Source organism: Andrena cerasifolii, chromosome 9 (assembly GCF_050908995.1).
Source record: "Andrena cerasifolii isolate SP2316 chromosome 9, iyAndCera1_principal, whole genome shotgun sequence".
In the NCBI taxonomy this organism is placed as follows: Eukaryota; Metazoa; Arthropoda; class Insecta; order Hymenoptera; family Andrenidae; genus Andrena; species Andrena cerasifolii.
Window position 1 is genome coordinate 10,055,914 of NC_135126.1, and position 13,875 is coordinate 10,069,788.

Consider the following 13,875-nt stretch of genomic DNA (forward strand, 5'->3'; position numbering starts at 1 on the left):
GGTGGGGATCCCTGTATCGCGGATTTATATACAGGAGGCACCATCGCCTCGAACAGATCAGCTTTGAACGGTGAAATCGAACGGTCCGTTAGTTCACGAGAAAGCAGCATACGCGAGAGCTGTGTGATTGGATTATACCAGCGTTAAATTATCACAATGGTGAGTGCAGTTTACGTGTATCATTCTTATTACCCGGTGATATCATTGACTAGGTTATGAAAGTAGGTCATCGGTTCATACATATCGAGATTTCTGCGATGATATTAACAATCCATCACTCTCTTCACATGCTTCAAGTACATATAATGAATCAATGCGATTTAACATTACAGATAAAATACGTGGCACTGTTTTCCGCCATCTTCTATTTGGCCCAATCCCAGCGGCCGTCTTACGCCGGTAGTGGCAACCGAGTTTACCCCCAGGTCCTTCCGCAGTATATCGAGGAGCAAGCGGCAGCGGCGGGGGTCGGAAATCGAATAAACAGCGAAAATGACAGTGGTTTCGTGGCGTTGGGTTCGGTGCCCGCGAGGACGTCCACTACGTCGACGATCCCGCCCGATTTGCCAGTGGATGCACTTGGGGACGTCGATCTGGTGAACAGAATCAAAACGTGGCCGAAGGAAAAGCAGCCCTTCTGGTTCCTCAACTGGCAACAGATTCAAGAAAACCGCGGCGACACGAGGCACAGGACCCAATCTACTCAACCCTAAAGCACCCTACCACAATGGGACCCATACATCGCAGGATAACGGCACCCAGTGATACACACGCGAACATCTACTATATAGTTCGTGTTCGATTCGCGACGACGGCACTGCCGCCGCTTTTCTACTAGTCACACTTTACACTCTTGTAAGACTCACGCCGGTGAGACCTATATAGGCCGGTATTCATCGTCGCTACTTATTCTTAAGCAAATGCTTAAGCATTCGGCATCCTTCACTGACTACTAGGTTAGTAGAGGATGCCGCATGCTTAAGCATTTGCTTAAAAATATGTACCGACTATGAATACCGGCCCTACTGTATCGACACAGGATTAACGTCCGATGACTTAAAATATCTGTCAAATAATATTTCCGACGAATCTACATAACCAACAAGCGACTTCCCACGTGGTCATTAAGGCGCGAATCATTCCCCGAGAATAAACCATAGGGAAGAACGTAGCATTTCCCATGATTCTATCGCAAACGGCTGTTTTTAATCCACCCTACCAAAGCCTATCAAGAAAATTCATTCTTCCGTGAGTATCACACACGTAACAGCTGCTCGTTAGAGACGAAGATGGTTAATTAACGGAGGTAAGCGAAAGCGTGCTCGGTGAGGCGGTTTTTTGAAATTTCCAATCCACCTGCTGAGCGAGCCGCGATCGCCAATAAGGTGTAACGTCTGGCCGAGACGGGACAGTCTCCGAGACGTCCGATTGGGTCGCGGCGTAAGTTGCGCACAAGTAGCCGACTATATGTCCATGACGTCACGGATAGTCTGTCCAATTGCAGGGGCAAGGATCTCAGTAATAACCGTACGTCGAAGCGTGGCTACTCGTACCCGGGCGCGCAAGCGGGACAGAGGGGGATAAAAAGGGGAATCTCGTTCCGCGAGAGATGCTGCCCGACAGGGACATGCCGGAACGGTGCCTGCGCTCGATAGCCGTCTGCCATTCATAAGACACATCGCCCCGAGAAGCGCGCCTCTAAAGCGAGCAGAGCTTAAATGTATCCGAGGTGTCGGCGTGTCGTGGGAAAGGCAGACCGTACGCAACTCGCCGACGCTGCAACCGTACCTGACAGTCCACGCGGTCCGGCCCCAAAACACTTTCGCCCCGCTATATACAACACGCGAATTCGCATCGTGTTTCATTCACAACGCGAGCGCCACTGGCAATGTCGGGAAGTGACAGCCCAACATTCTTTCACGGCCAGCCCTGGTCCAGCTGGATCGAACGAATCGGACGAGACAAACCGTTGAGTAAGTGTGCCGAATCGAAGGAGAAAGCCCGTACGTTTGCCCGATGTCGCCGCGCCGGCCGCGACAACGGCCAGCGTCGCAGCCGCCGTCTACCTAACCTCAATCGCTCCGATGCTCCTTTGTCCGTCGACTTGACGCACACGGGCATCGGCACGTAACGGGCGACCGTCGCCACGCTTCCAATTTTTCGAATTGGCTGGCGACGATCGCCGGCCACTACGCCATGCCCCGTCGATGCTTTATCGAGCCGCCGCGTGCCTTTTTAGCGAGCTTTTCCACTGACAATTATGTAATTCGTAACGGCGCCGACCGTGAAAATACGCGTGGAGCGTCCAACGGTCTACGCGTGCACGAAGGTCGCATGGATCTCGCGAAACGATTTTCATTGGACGCGCACGTTGATCGCCTTGTCGGACGGCTATATTTCTATTTGTATTTAAATTTCACACCCTTGTATTCGTCTTCCTCTATTTGCCATTCCAGATCTAGGGACAGGAATCGTGCATGTACAAAATGTAAACGGAATAAAACTTGTTTACTCAGAAGCTTGTGTTTTTTTTTTTATTTCATATTTTGATAGCGAGACTGGTAAAAAATGTATGGAAATGATTGGCAATGCAGTTTAAGGGGGCAGATTTGAATTTTATGAAAGTGCAGGGTGGTTGAGGGTTTATTATAATGTTTCTTGAGATAATAATTGGTATCATAGATGCAGGCAATTTGAAGTTTACATTGTTGAGGATGATTAGTAATGACAGTCTTTCATCTTGGGTTTTTAAGTACTTGTTTAAAGAATTGATGTTAAGTAAATCTTACGCGCGTTGTATACGATTTGTTATTGGAATATTTTTGATTCGCGCACTGGGGAGATTTATATTTGCTTCATGAAAGGATTCGGCTTGTTGCAGGCGATGACGAGGCAGAAGGACAACTTGCTAGCTCAGTTACCCGCCTTTCGGCAGAAGGTAAATAGTGCTTTGGAATATGCACTTTGTAATATGCTTATTTAACACGCTGGACGTATGTGAATCTTTTCTAACCAGACGATTCTTGTTTCAGACATTGATTTGTACGGATTCTGTCCTGAAAGAGATACTTTTTACACGGTAGTGTGCGAAACGTGCCATGCCATAGTCAAACCACAAGCTCTCATCCAGCATATGGGTATGTCACTCTGTTACGATGTTCTTACTGTTGTTAGTAGCGTTAGCGACGCATTCATTGAACTAGAATTACTTTACTAGATCCTCTACTTACCCACCGCGAGAAATATTTCTGATTTCAAATATCACACGCAATTTTATAAGATGCAGGAGATATATAATCTCTCGCTAACTCACTCTTGCATGCACTGTCGCAAACCTGCGTCATTGAATTCAATATTTCCAATGCTATAACACTTTCAATAAGCAACGTTCAGAATCAATTCTTTTTTGCATACTAAAAGAAAAAAATCATTCCACATACCTAACACTCTGGGACATGCATGATCAATATAAACAAGCACGACAAAGAAGTCCCAGCAGAAGGAAAAAAAGAGAGTAGTTCACGACGCAGTATAGCTTATCCCCCAAGCTAACAGTTCCCCACTAATCTGCGTGACAAAGTTGCGTTGCATAGTGTAAACATAGATGATAATTCTGCCGCAGAAAGTCGCCATCCCTCTGGCACAGTCACTTTTCCGCCACCCTCCACTCCGGTTGTAAAGCCTCCCGTGAAAACGCCCTACTGTAAAGTGTCGAAACTAAAAAAGGCTCAGTCGACATTATCGTCATCGTCCTCCTCGTCGTCGTCGTCGTCATCGTCCTCGTCGTCGTCCTCGTCATCGTCGTCTTCTTCTTCGTCATCGTCTTCGTCGTCCTCGTCCACATCCTCGCTGACGGCCTCATCGTCATCGGCGCCGCAGATCCCAGCTGGGACCAAGATCAATCACGCGATCGTGAAGCGGACCACGGAGCAACCAAACACCGCAGCGAGCTTGCCCCCGTCGATACCGATATCCCCGTCTCCTCGATCGCCCCTCGAGTCGTTGCCGGTTCAAACCCTGAACTCTAGCGGTTCGGTGACTGCCTCGAGCCCCGTGAAGAGCCCTGGGACGGCCGGTCAACCTCGACGGAAGAGGCTGAAAACGGACCGATCGCTGCTCAAGGACCGCGAGTACGACGCGGATCGGCACTGCGGCGTCTGGAACGAGGAGACGGGGAAGCCTTGCACCAGGTCGCTCACGTGCAAGGCCCACACGGTCTCGCTGCGCCGGACGGTGATCGGCCGCAGCAAAACCTTCGACAAGCTCCTCGCGGAGCACAGGGCCGCGAAGGAGGTGCCGAACAGGCCGACAAAGGTGACCGTAACTGGGACCGTTACTGTATCATCCGCCACCTCCAGCCTCAACCCCCTGACACCCAACACCCCAGCCCTGACCGTCGAGACGGAAGCGCCCAGCTCGCCGCCCGTTCTATCGCTGCCAGACACGTATCCACTGCCAAAGGTAAGGGTCACCATTATCTCCATGTTTTCTCTTACTTTCGATCGCCTCTACTGCATCCACGATAGGGGTCTATCACCGCGTGAACATCTTTCACCTTGCGATATCTTATCGTTCTTCTTTAAATCAGAGGGCTCCTATTGCCTCGTTTGAGTGCTGTCTCGCTTGATTATTCAATTTCATTCGGCACATGGGGATTCGAGACGTGGCACGTTTTCGAGAATCGAGTAATTTGGCGTGTCGTTTTTCCTGTGGGGGAGAAATCAACGTTTTCTGTTCAGTTCGCTCGGAAAGTAGTTTACATAGTCCAGTTTAGAGCTGATATCTACGGCGCGCGGTCTTTTGTGGCGTGTCTTTGGGAATTGTGTGATAATTAGTTTTGTAGACGAAGCGTTGTTTGCAGATTAGATACTATTGAGTTTTCTTTTCCTGGTCTTTTTTTTTGTAGCGATGCATAGCTTATTGTAATAGTGTGTTTGTAACGTGATTATGCATGGTCTGGTAATTCTGATTTAGAATTTGCAGCAGCATTAAGTTTATTTCTCGGCGGCCCGTGATGGAATACGGAAGAGTTGTACGCGTGGCGGAATAATCTGAATTGATTTCCGTTACAACCCACTTACCTTTCATTCCTGAATTTGTATACACCCAGTTTTCCGTCTCATGAAATTTTTCCTGCCGAATATCATACGTCGAGATAAGTTCTTTCATTTCTCGCTCCATTTAGTGGGAGCAGTAGTAAAAGGGAGGGAGCTTTGGTAGCCGCGTCGAATTATTCAGCAGAAATTTGAAGAAAAAAACAATTGGTTCTACTTTCATCGTCGCATCGTCGTTTATTCCAACGGAAAGCAGCCACTATTCAGGGTCTCTGAAACAGTGTCAAACTCCAATTACCGGCTTGGCATCTAGCTCGAATCATTCCAGGGAATCTCGAGTAGCTTTATAATCGCAGACATTTAAGGAAGCCTTAAGATGCTTCTAATTGTCACCTTAGACGTCAGATGTACGTTGCTTGGAATAAAATTCCGTAGCGTCTTTAAGAAATGTACGAATCTGTTCTGGGTGCCGTGACAGTCGCATTTTCACAAATCCAGCAGCGCTGCCTTGCGCATTATTTAGGCACAAACGTGGCATCGATCGGTTGGAAACCGTCTTACATGAATTAGATCCCAATGAGCGGAAGGCTGGCACGCTAATCACGGGCCGCTGTTTTGCGATCAAAATTTCATTGAACCACCCGTGGAAGTCGCTTTGGGGCATACAGGTATCAGTCGATACCCGTGATTCGTCGTTTTCGTAGATCTCTTAAGGCGCATCGGACGGAATGTAGCGTGTCTAGAGGAGATAGAAAAGGGGAGAAGAGAATCTGTAGGGGATGGGGGAGAGAGAGAGGGGGGGGGGGCGAGTGAAAGAGAGATAGAAAAATAAAACGTCGCTGACGAACATGGATCGATCGACCCAGACGAGTCAGCTGCGACGGTAGCCTGCACACACGAGGGTGTCGGTTGATACCTGTTTTCTGTTTTTATTATTGCAGGCTGTTGATTTGCTTTATCGGTGTCTGGCCCCGCATGGCTCCACTAAACCTGTAAGGCATGGTTTCTTTTGGGCAGTTAAACGCCAACACCTCGCCAGGGCCCTACGATTCTTATTGCGAGTCGCCAACGCTTCTCTTTTTTAGACCAAGCTCGAAGAGGACTTCGCCAACGAGGAGCTGAGGAGCCTGGAGTCGTCGATATCGAACTCGACCGGTCCCACCGCCCAGCCGGGGTCCTTGATGGCGCCCATATCCGTGGTGCTGCCATCTCTGTCGCCGCTGCCGGCCAGCACCGAGGAGTCGTCGTCGTCGGTCGCCACGCTGATACCGAACACAGCGTCCCCCGCGATACCGGTCGTCCCGGCCGCACTGCCAGCCGCTTGCACCCAACCGTCGTTAGTGACGACGGTCCTCGAGGCCGAGACACCGGTGGACATCGATCCCGAGGCGGCCATGGCCATCTTCTCGCCCGTCTACAAGGACAAGTCGCAGTTGGTCATGCAGCTACCGCGCTCCAACAACATCGCCCATTCTCCTATATCTAGGAGCTACCAGGTGCAGGCCTCCATGCCGAGCCTGATATTCGAGCCGATAGAGCAGCTGGAGCAACTGGAGCATCTGGAGCAGCAGCACGCCACGCAGATCAACGGGAAGAGGCTGAATCACGCCAACGTCCACTCGTCCAGCCCCGTGGCGCAACGGCAGTCGAAGAGGACCAAGCACGATTACCAGCAGGACCTGCCCACGGCGATACAGGTCGAGGCGACCACCACGTCCTCGCCCTATCCCCATTTCGGGGACATATCCTGGTCGAACTGTCACCCGGAGCCACTGGCGGTCAGCCGGTGGCTTCGTATTTCGTCCAGCCGTAAGCAGTACAACTTTAATATTCACTGACATAAGACCCCACCCACTCCAGGCTGAGGACCCCGCGCCCCAGGCGCTTCTCTACCTCCTGTTCCTCTCGAGATCCTCGTATTCATGGCCGTCGCCGTCGATCAGCTAGGTCCGAAGCCTGTCGAGAAGGGGGCATGTCTTGGTGTAGCGGTGAAGTCGGTGTGAGCATGCGCGCGAGCAATGTCCTGCGGAATTGAGAGAGATCGTCCTTTGCACGCTACTGTGCTGCAACCGATCGGAACAGGTATCCATCTTTTCATTTTCTACGTGTCGTATGTAGAGCTGTATGCACGCCGACCTATTTCATCGGCGAATTAACGACGATGATGATCGCATCATCCGAAACTCACGGCAGACATCCAAGTATTCAGGCTCGTTATGGATCTTGCCTCGCTTGGGGCGAGGGGGGGAGGTAGTGTATCGCGAGTGGGTCCATGCGAATGATCCATGACGATTAGTTTGATGAAAGCGGGTTCTGCGAAGTGGAGAGGGTGTCTTCGCGATTCCCCCGTCCGCTGAATTTCTAGGCCAGTATGGGAAATTATCTTGGGGGTAGCCGCTGGCTAAAATATTCTGGAAATCGGTGCGTGCAGATTTCCGCGTAGGATTCGCGTGGTTCGCGAGACCGGGCGTAGCGTGCCGAGCCCGCGATACATTAGGAAACATTCCTCGAGTTCTCCAGGCAACGCGTCGCGATTATCATAGCGACCATCCCACAGGAACGTTTGTCGCGATCCCCTATCTCCTGCATCGACGACGATGCTCCTATTCCTATTACTATATATCTCGAGTGATGCGACAATAGCAACGCCCAGACCCCTCTCGCAGCACTGTATCGGCAGCTTCCATAGCCTGGCGCACCGACTGATACAGAATTTGTCTCGCGTCGATGAATTTTTTTTTTTTTTACCGAACCATTGCGAGCCTCGGCGCAGCGTCGCGGGCGCCAAATTGATCTCTGTCAGCTGACGGGTAGTCGGGATAGGTTCTGGCCTGAGTGGCGCACCTCTTAGCGATCGATTTCTAGGGGATCCTTCGGCATGCAAAGGATGAGGATTGGATTCGCGCGATACAGAGCAACCGGGTTAAAGAGATTCGTGTACAAGGAGCATTGACACGTAGTAGCGTAGTCAAGTATAGTCTGTTTCAGACACGCGAGAATGCATTTTACAAACGCGCGAGCACATGAGTTTTGTACATATACCATAGAGATCGTACGTTGTCGTCTTGTAAATATATCCGTTGGATAGTTGGCCGCACGTCACGGGCCGAGTGGCGGCCCAGGCGCACGCGAACTTCGACTTATTTTCCATGATTCCGGTCCGCGTACGGAGGGTCTCATCTGTACATACATATACCATAGTATATATATATATATTTTTTTTATCAATCACGATCTCTTCAACATTTTTACGTACATATATATTATATACATACACGCCCCCCTCCGCGACCTAAGTACGGTACCGTCGTCGTTGATATATATATATTTTTCTTTCCCCCCAATTTCCTCCGCTTCTGTTCGCGCGTACGATCATATAGTTAAGTAGTACGATGTTAGCGACGAATTTTTTAATGCCACACGACGATCGTTTTAGTTTCGTTCGCGGTTTTTAGCATCGAAATCGTGTCGCGATTTCGGTGAACGTTTGGCGTTTCGTACCATCCCCCTCCCCTCCAGGGTCTCGAGTAGAGAAACGGGTTGTTAGCCGGGTAATTAATGGCGATTTAATGGAATCCAATTGTCGAGACTTTGGGGACGACCCCTATCGTGCCGTAATCGACCCGATATTATATAGTAGTACGTATCACCATCCCCATCCTACCCCGCGCCCCTCCCCAGACGATTATTTATTTTTATAAATGTGTCGGTTCTGTTTTGCGTCGCGCGACGTCGGTCTTTTTTACAGCGTCGCGCGACGGGTGGCATGCATCCGTATAATGGACTTCTTATCATAGATTGTGATATTTAACTAATTAATGATTAGCGAAGATAATTCTAAATCACGCGTACGCGCTAGTGAGAGAAGGTGGGCGGCCAAAAAAAAAAAAAGAACGAGGGGGAAATAGAAGGGCGAAAAGGGAAAAGAATCCTCGAGTCCTCCTCTGCGATCTTCTAGCAGGGCAAAGAGAAAACTATAGAAAAGAAGGAAAAAAGAGATTGCGAATCGCTTTGACGTTTAAGTTGGCTGCAGTTATCGCCTCCCTACCCCCGCTATAGGTGAGAAATAAAATTCGATGTGTATATCGTGTTTCGTAGGAATTCAGAGAGTTTATCGTTGAGTTTCTCGCGTCAACGCCGTTTCGTATCGTCGCCACGTTCCATCGACGAACGACGAAGAAGCAATGTAGAGTACGGATAGGGAGAGACAGAAAGAGAGAGAGAGAGAGAGAGAGAGGTAAATATACCTCGCCGATGAGAAATGGGAAATGGGAAACGTAAGGGGCAAGTCGAGTTAGTCCAGTCGACGAAGGGACGTCGAGTTTTCGTTACCGCGCATGAATAACGATCGACCGTTATCCACTGACGGATACGCCGCGTCGCGTCGGTCCGGTGTCGTCCCCAGATCAATCCGTGAATCGCGCGCGGCGACGATTGATCGATGGAGCCCGCGCGCAGCGTCCAGTGCAGCGAAAGCGCAGCTGGTTTTCGTCGACCGTGCAAACGATTTCTTCGCCTTACGATTGTAGCCATAAATCTCGCCTTAAGGATAAATTAGCGATCACAGAAAACCGAGTGGAGCCGTTCAGAGGCCTGGCCATCGATCAAGCGTCGCGGCCGCCGCGAGACGCGAACAGCAATAATTATTAACGTTCTCGACGGACGCTCGAAAGCGGGCCGGGGGCATGAGACGCGATGCCCAACCCGACCCCGACGGATCGTTTCCAGGCGTCGTTACCGATCTTCTCGGCTACCTTAACACCGTGATGTAATTTGTACATAGATACAGCGATAGCAATTAGCTGCGTACCTATGGTATATCGATGAAATATATATATAGGTATATATTATATATATACGTATATAAACGGGGTGTTTCGTAACGGGCTAGGCGGCCAGGCGAAGCTGGCAATCCACCGCGGACGAGCGAGTCGAGAAGCACGAAATAAAATCCAACCCTGCCGAGCCTCCATTTCGAGTAAATCGACTGCGAAGATTCATGAAGTGTATTTATGCTCCGAAATCAATTTTCCGAGAAACGAAGGCTGGTTGGAAGGAAAGTAGCTCCGCGACTTCGACTCGCTCTTCCACGAGGATCCATTTTCATCGGCAGCTGTATCTCATTCGCTGCTGCGCTCCGTCAATTCTTAGATCCGCTCGCGCTAGACTCCAGTCAGAGCTGGTGCGAGCATATTTCATTTCATATTTTCTACTTATTTTCTCACACGGTATCGCCTGCTCTTCCATTCGCGTGGCCCGCGGCGGAGCACCCTCTATGTTACGTCGACGTTGAAGGGGATTTAATAACGGGAATACCGGAGGCGTCGAAAGCTCCGGCAACTGTTTCGAGCGCGTGCCCGCACTGTGTGGATCCGAGATGCGTATAGGCGGTATTATAACGCGCCTGTGGCGTGTTGCGAATAGTTCTCGCTGTACGTAGCAAGTGCCCTGTGTGCATGCTGTGCCGCGCGAAACACGTATGATCTTTTTTAGCACCGCCCTGCTGTAATAGTGTTCACCCGATCGATGGCTGTTTTGCTGCGGGAAGCGTGCGAGCAAGTTCCGAGCGGTCGAGAGATGCGACGTGCCTGCGACAGCAAGCAACGATATAAACGGCAAGTGAGGAGCTAGCCGATCGGCTGAATGGTTGGATGAGAATGGTCGAGCGCGATCCAAGAGGATCGATTTATAGGAATCGCGAGGTTGCCTCGGCCACGATCGCCCTGGACTCTGTTTACTCGCGGTGCGGACGTTCGTTGAAACATCTTTTTTTTTTTAAATCGTAGCAATAATAGATAGCCCATGATCTAGCATAGCAATAATTTCATTAACTACACGTAAGACGCCGATCGCGCACGTTCGATAGGGATAAATTCGTGTCAGGGACGTTCGACGCGCTGATAGAACGATCCGATTTCACCCGAGAAGCCCGTTCACATCCAGAGGGAACCTTCTTTATCTCCGAGTCTTCTCCCGTTTCCTTTTAATCGGTCGTACGACTCCCCCGTTAGTTTTGGTAAAGAGGACCGTCCTAGAACATCGCTAGTATTCTCATTCGTTTTCATGAGATCGTTAACGATCCCGCGTGAAGCCACGCGGTGCGCCGGGCATTTCGTGGATCGCATAAGACTGAGTACGCTTAGAAACGAGAAGAGACACGTAGATCGCACTTCGGACAAAGGGGCTGGCGGCATAGTGCACGTACACGTCTCCTTTGTCCAGCTTCCGGTTTAGGGGTGGAAGTAGGTGCGATCCTCCTTCTCGTTGATCTCTGCGTACAAAAACTAGCGCCGATGCCGTGGCCGTTCGTCCGTTCGGTTGGTTCGTCGTCTCGGGCACTGTGACTTTCACGCGGAGGATAGACACCAGAGACAGAGAAGCTCTGACTCCGTTTAGCGACGCAAGACAAGATACTTTTGTGGCATTTAATTTAAATATATGTTTTGTATTTATTTGTAAGTTGATTTCTGTTCATTCTGTCCGTCTGTCTCACCTTCCAGCCGCTTTATTCGCGCGCCTTTGTCGCGGATAGGCAGACGATGTCGCATAGAGATACTGTACAGTGAGAGGCCGTTCGTCCACCGCCGCAACGCAATTGCCATTTGAGCAAAAAGCCATTGCAATAGCGACAAACACGCGCAGCGTTTTGTTTCTCGTCAACAGAACTTCGTTTCCGTTTTTCTTTTATCTCTTCAGGAAAAATCTAACGAATTTCCTCGAGTTCTACCCAGGACATTGCAATGCAATCGTTTTTTAGCCAAATTGCAGTTGCGTTGCGGCCGCGGACGAACGGCCTTATACTGCCTGCGGCTTCTGGGTATAAATCGTGTTTTTCCAGCGATATTCCGAACCCCGCCGGTTGGGCATGCCCTGAATACCTCACCTACGCTTCGTCCACCCACGATCGCACTCGGGAGACATTGACACTGGCCAACGGCTGCGAGCCACGCAGGAAAGCACCGGTTCTCTTCCGATCACCGAAGTTAAACTTCGTTAGACACTTGGATGGGCTGTATGAGACCGTTGGCCAACTCGTGGACCTGTCTACCAAAGCTCCACACTCTAAGCTAGGATAATCATTAATAATTCACGAAGAATGCTCAGCGAAAGGCAAGAGCAATACTATACCCAGAAGCCTCGAAGAATATTAAGAGGACAGAAGGACTCGGAGCCATGGATGCCTCCACGAGAGATGCTGTAATATTATTGGTACAGATTCGCGTACGCTGCTTAGTATCGTCACATATCATTGTTGAATAAGTGGAGGAACAGAAGCTTAGAGAGATTACCGATCTCCAACGCTACGACTTCCATTCAACCGCTTCTCCCGCGAATCTCTGGTAAATTCGCGCTTCTCGCATAGAGCGATTAGCGTACGTCGCGCGATAGCCTGCAAACACGTCGACGCTCACGGGGGTTATTGCCCACCCTTTTCAAACGCCGTGATTTCGAGCGTGCAGGGTTTCGGGGGCGTTCGAATCGAGTTCCAAGGGCGCGGGATTAAGCGGGTTGAAAGGAGAGGTCCGGAGGCTGGCACGGTGCCCCTATCGCGCGCAATCGCGATATCCCGGGTAACCGTGGTCGATTCTCTGTGATGCATGCGGCTATTAAGCGCGGGATTCGACATTGACATGGAAGTCGGGCACGCGCGTCTCGTTAAGCGGGGAATAACACTGCGGACTAACAAACAGCGGGATTGTAATTGTTCCCATTGCGACGAGACTAGATTAGAACGAACGGAGATCGTTACGCCTCGTCGCGGATCCTAGGCCCTTCTACGCGCGGCGAGTTCGACAGGGGTTATTTCGAAACCAATTATCCTCCGGCAAGCGCCTTTCCCTTCTAGGACGAAGAGGAGAAGGAGGAAGAGAGAATCCACTAGGACGTAAAATTAGAAAGTATACTTAAAATAGTGCGCGTCGGTCGCCTTTTGAAGTCGTACGTGTACCACGTTCCTCGACACTTCCTACTGCTCCTCTCTCGCGGCCCGTTGGCGATGCGGCGAGAGAAGAAAGAGTTACGATTAGTCTAGATCATAAGCGTACCGTGTTCCGCGCAAGCATCCAGCGATGGGCTCCAAGAAGCAACGAATCGCTCCAAGTATTACTCGAATTTAGGGATCGCACGTGCGTCGATAAGGGTTGAGAGCCTCGTCGAGCATTTTCTCTCCCGTTTCATCTATCGCGAGTTGCCAGCGGAGAAGGTTAACAGCAACGATTAGTCCTGTTAACGTTAATTAGAATCTCCTCTAACTCGTCGCGCATCGAGTAAGAAGCATACTCGGGGCTCTCAAGCGTTGCATCCAAAGCCGAAAGACCTATGATGAGTATAAAGATCCTTAAGACTCGACTAACACTCGCAGCGATTCGAAAGCAGGACAATGACTGACTCGAAGGAAGATTTGCACGGTAGCAAATTGGTAGCCCATCCGCACACACATACACACACTCTTTTACGACTCTCAGCAGCAAGTGGCTTTATACGATACCCGGTCTGTGCATTTTTGCTGGACGCCACGTGTACGTCCACTTGGCGGGCATACCCTTGCGACGTTGTACATTCATGCGATATTTAATACATATTTTTTTATTAATCGAGTAGGGGGATTATAAGCTCCAGATAAAATAGCTCACATCGAAACGGGAGTATATAAGCGTTTGCCGTCTTCTTCGACCCGACGATCATTCACATCGACTACATTACATAGTAACGAAACTTTATTCATCTACACGATTATTACGCATAGATAAGGTTGTACAGTTGCCGGGACAGGGGTGTTGATCCGCGCGGAAGAGACCGCGTGGATCGGCGCTGTGTCCAT

General features: G+C 50.1%; 2 protein-coding genes across 4 annotated transcripts; both read left to right on the top strand.

The window, feature by feature from the left end:
- On the top strand, positions 1-876 carry LOC143372978 (uncharacterized). Its single transcript, XM_076819695.1, has 2 exons — positions 1-159; positions 333-876. The coding sequence occupies exons 1-2, from the start codon at positions 157-159 to the stop codon at positions 711-713; spliced, it is 384 nt and encodes a 127-aa protein (XP_076675810.1). The 5' UTR covers positions 1-156; the 3' UTR covers positions 714-876.
- Positions 877-1,021: 145 nt separating this feature from the next.
- LOC143372974 (uncharacterized) lies at positions 1,022-11,513 on the top strand. Of its 3 annotated transcripts, XR_013086399.1 has the most exons (7): positions 1,022-1,973; positions 2,882-2,938; positions 3,033-3,137; positions 3,623-4,461; positions 5,996-6,046; positions 6,140-11,213; positions 11,251-11,513. XR_013086399.1 is itself a non-coding variant. In XM_076819686.1 (6 exons), exons 1-6 carry the CDS (start codon positions 1,889-1,891, stop codon positions 6,890-6,892), a joined length of 1,890 nt encoding a protein of 629 aa, XP_076675801.1. In that variant the 5' UTR covers positions 1,022-1,888; the 3' UTR covers positions 6,893-11,513. The 3 variants fall into 3 exon arrangements, 2 of the variants coding, with proteins under 2 accessions (XP_076675801.1, XP_076675802.1); XM_076819686.1 differs by having other exon boundaries at positions 6,140-11,513; XM_076819687.1 differs by lacking the exon at positions 5,996-6,046 and having other exon boundaries at positions 6,140-11,513.
- The last annotated feature ends 2,362 nt before the right edge of the window (positions 11,514-13,875 follow it).

Coding starts and splice junctions, on each gene's coding strand:
- LOC143372974 (XM_076819686.1), top strand. CDS start 1,889: ATGTCGGGAAGTGACAGCCCAACATTCTTTCACGGCCAGCCCTGGTCC. Junction 1,974..2,881: donor CGGACGAGACAAACCGTTGA/GTAAGTGTGCCG, acceptor GGCTTGTTGCAG/GCGATGACGAGGCAGAAGGA. Junction 2,939..3,032: donor TACCCGCCTTTCGGCAGAAG/GTAAATAGTGCT, acceptor TTCTTGTTTCAG/ACATTGATTTGTACGGATTC.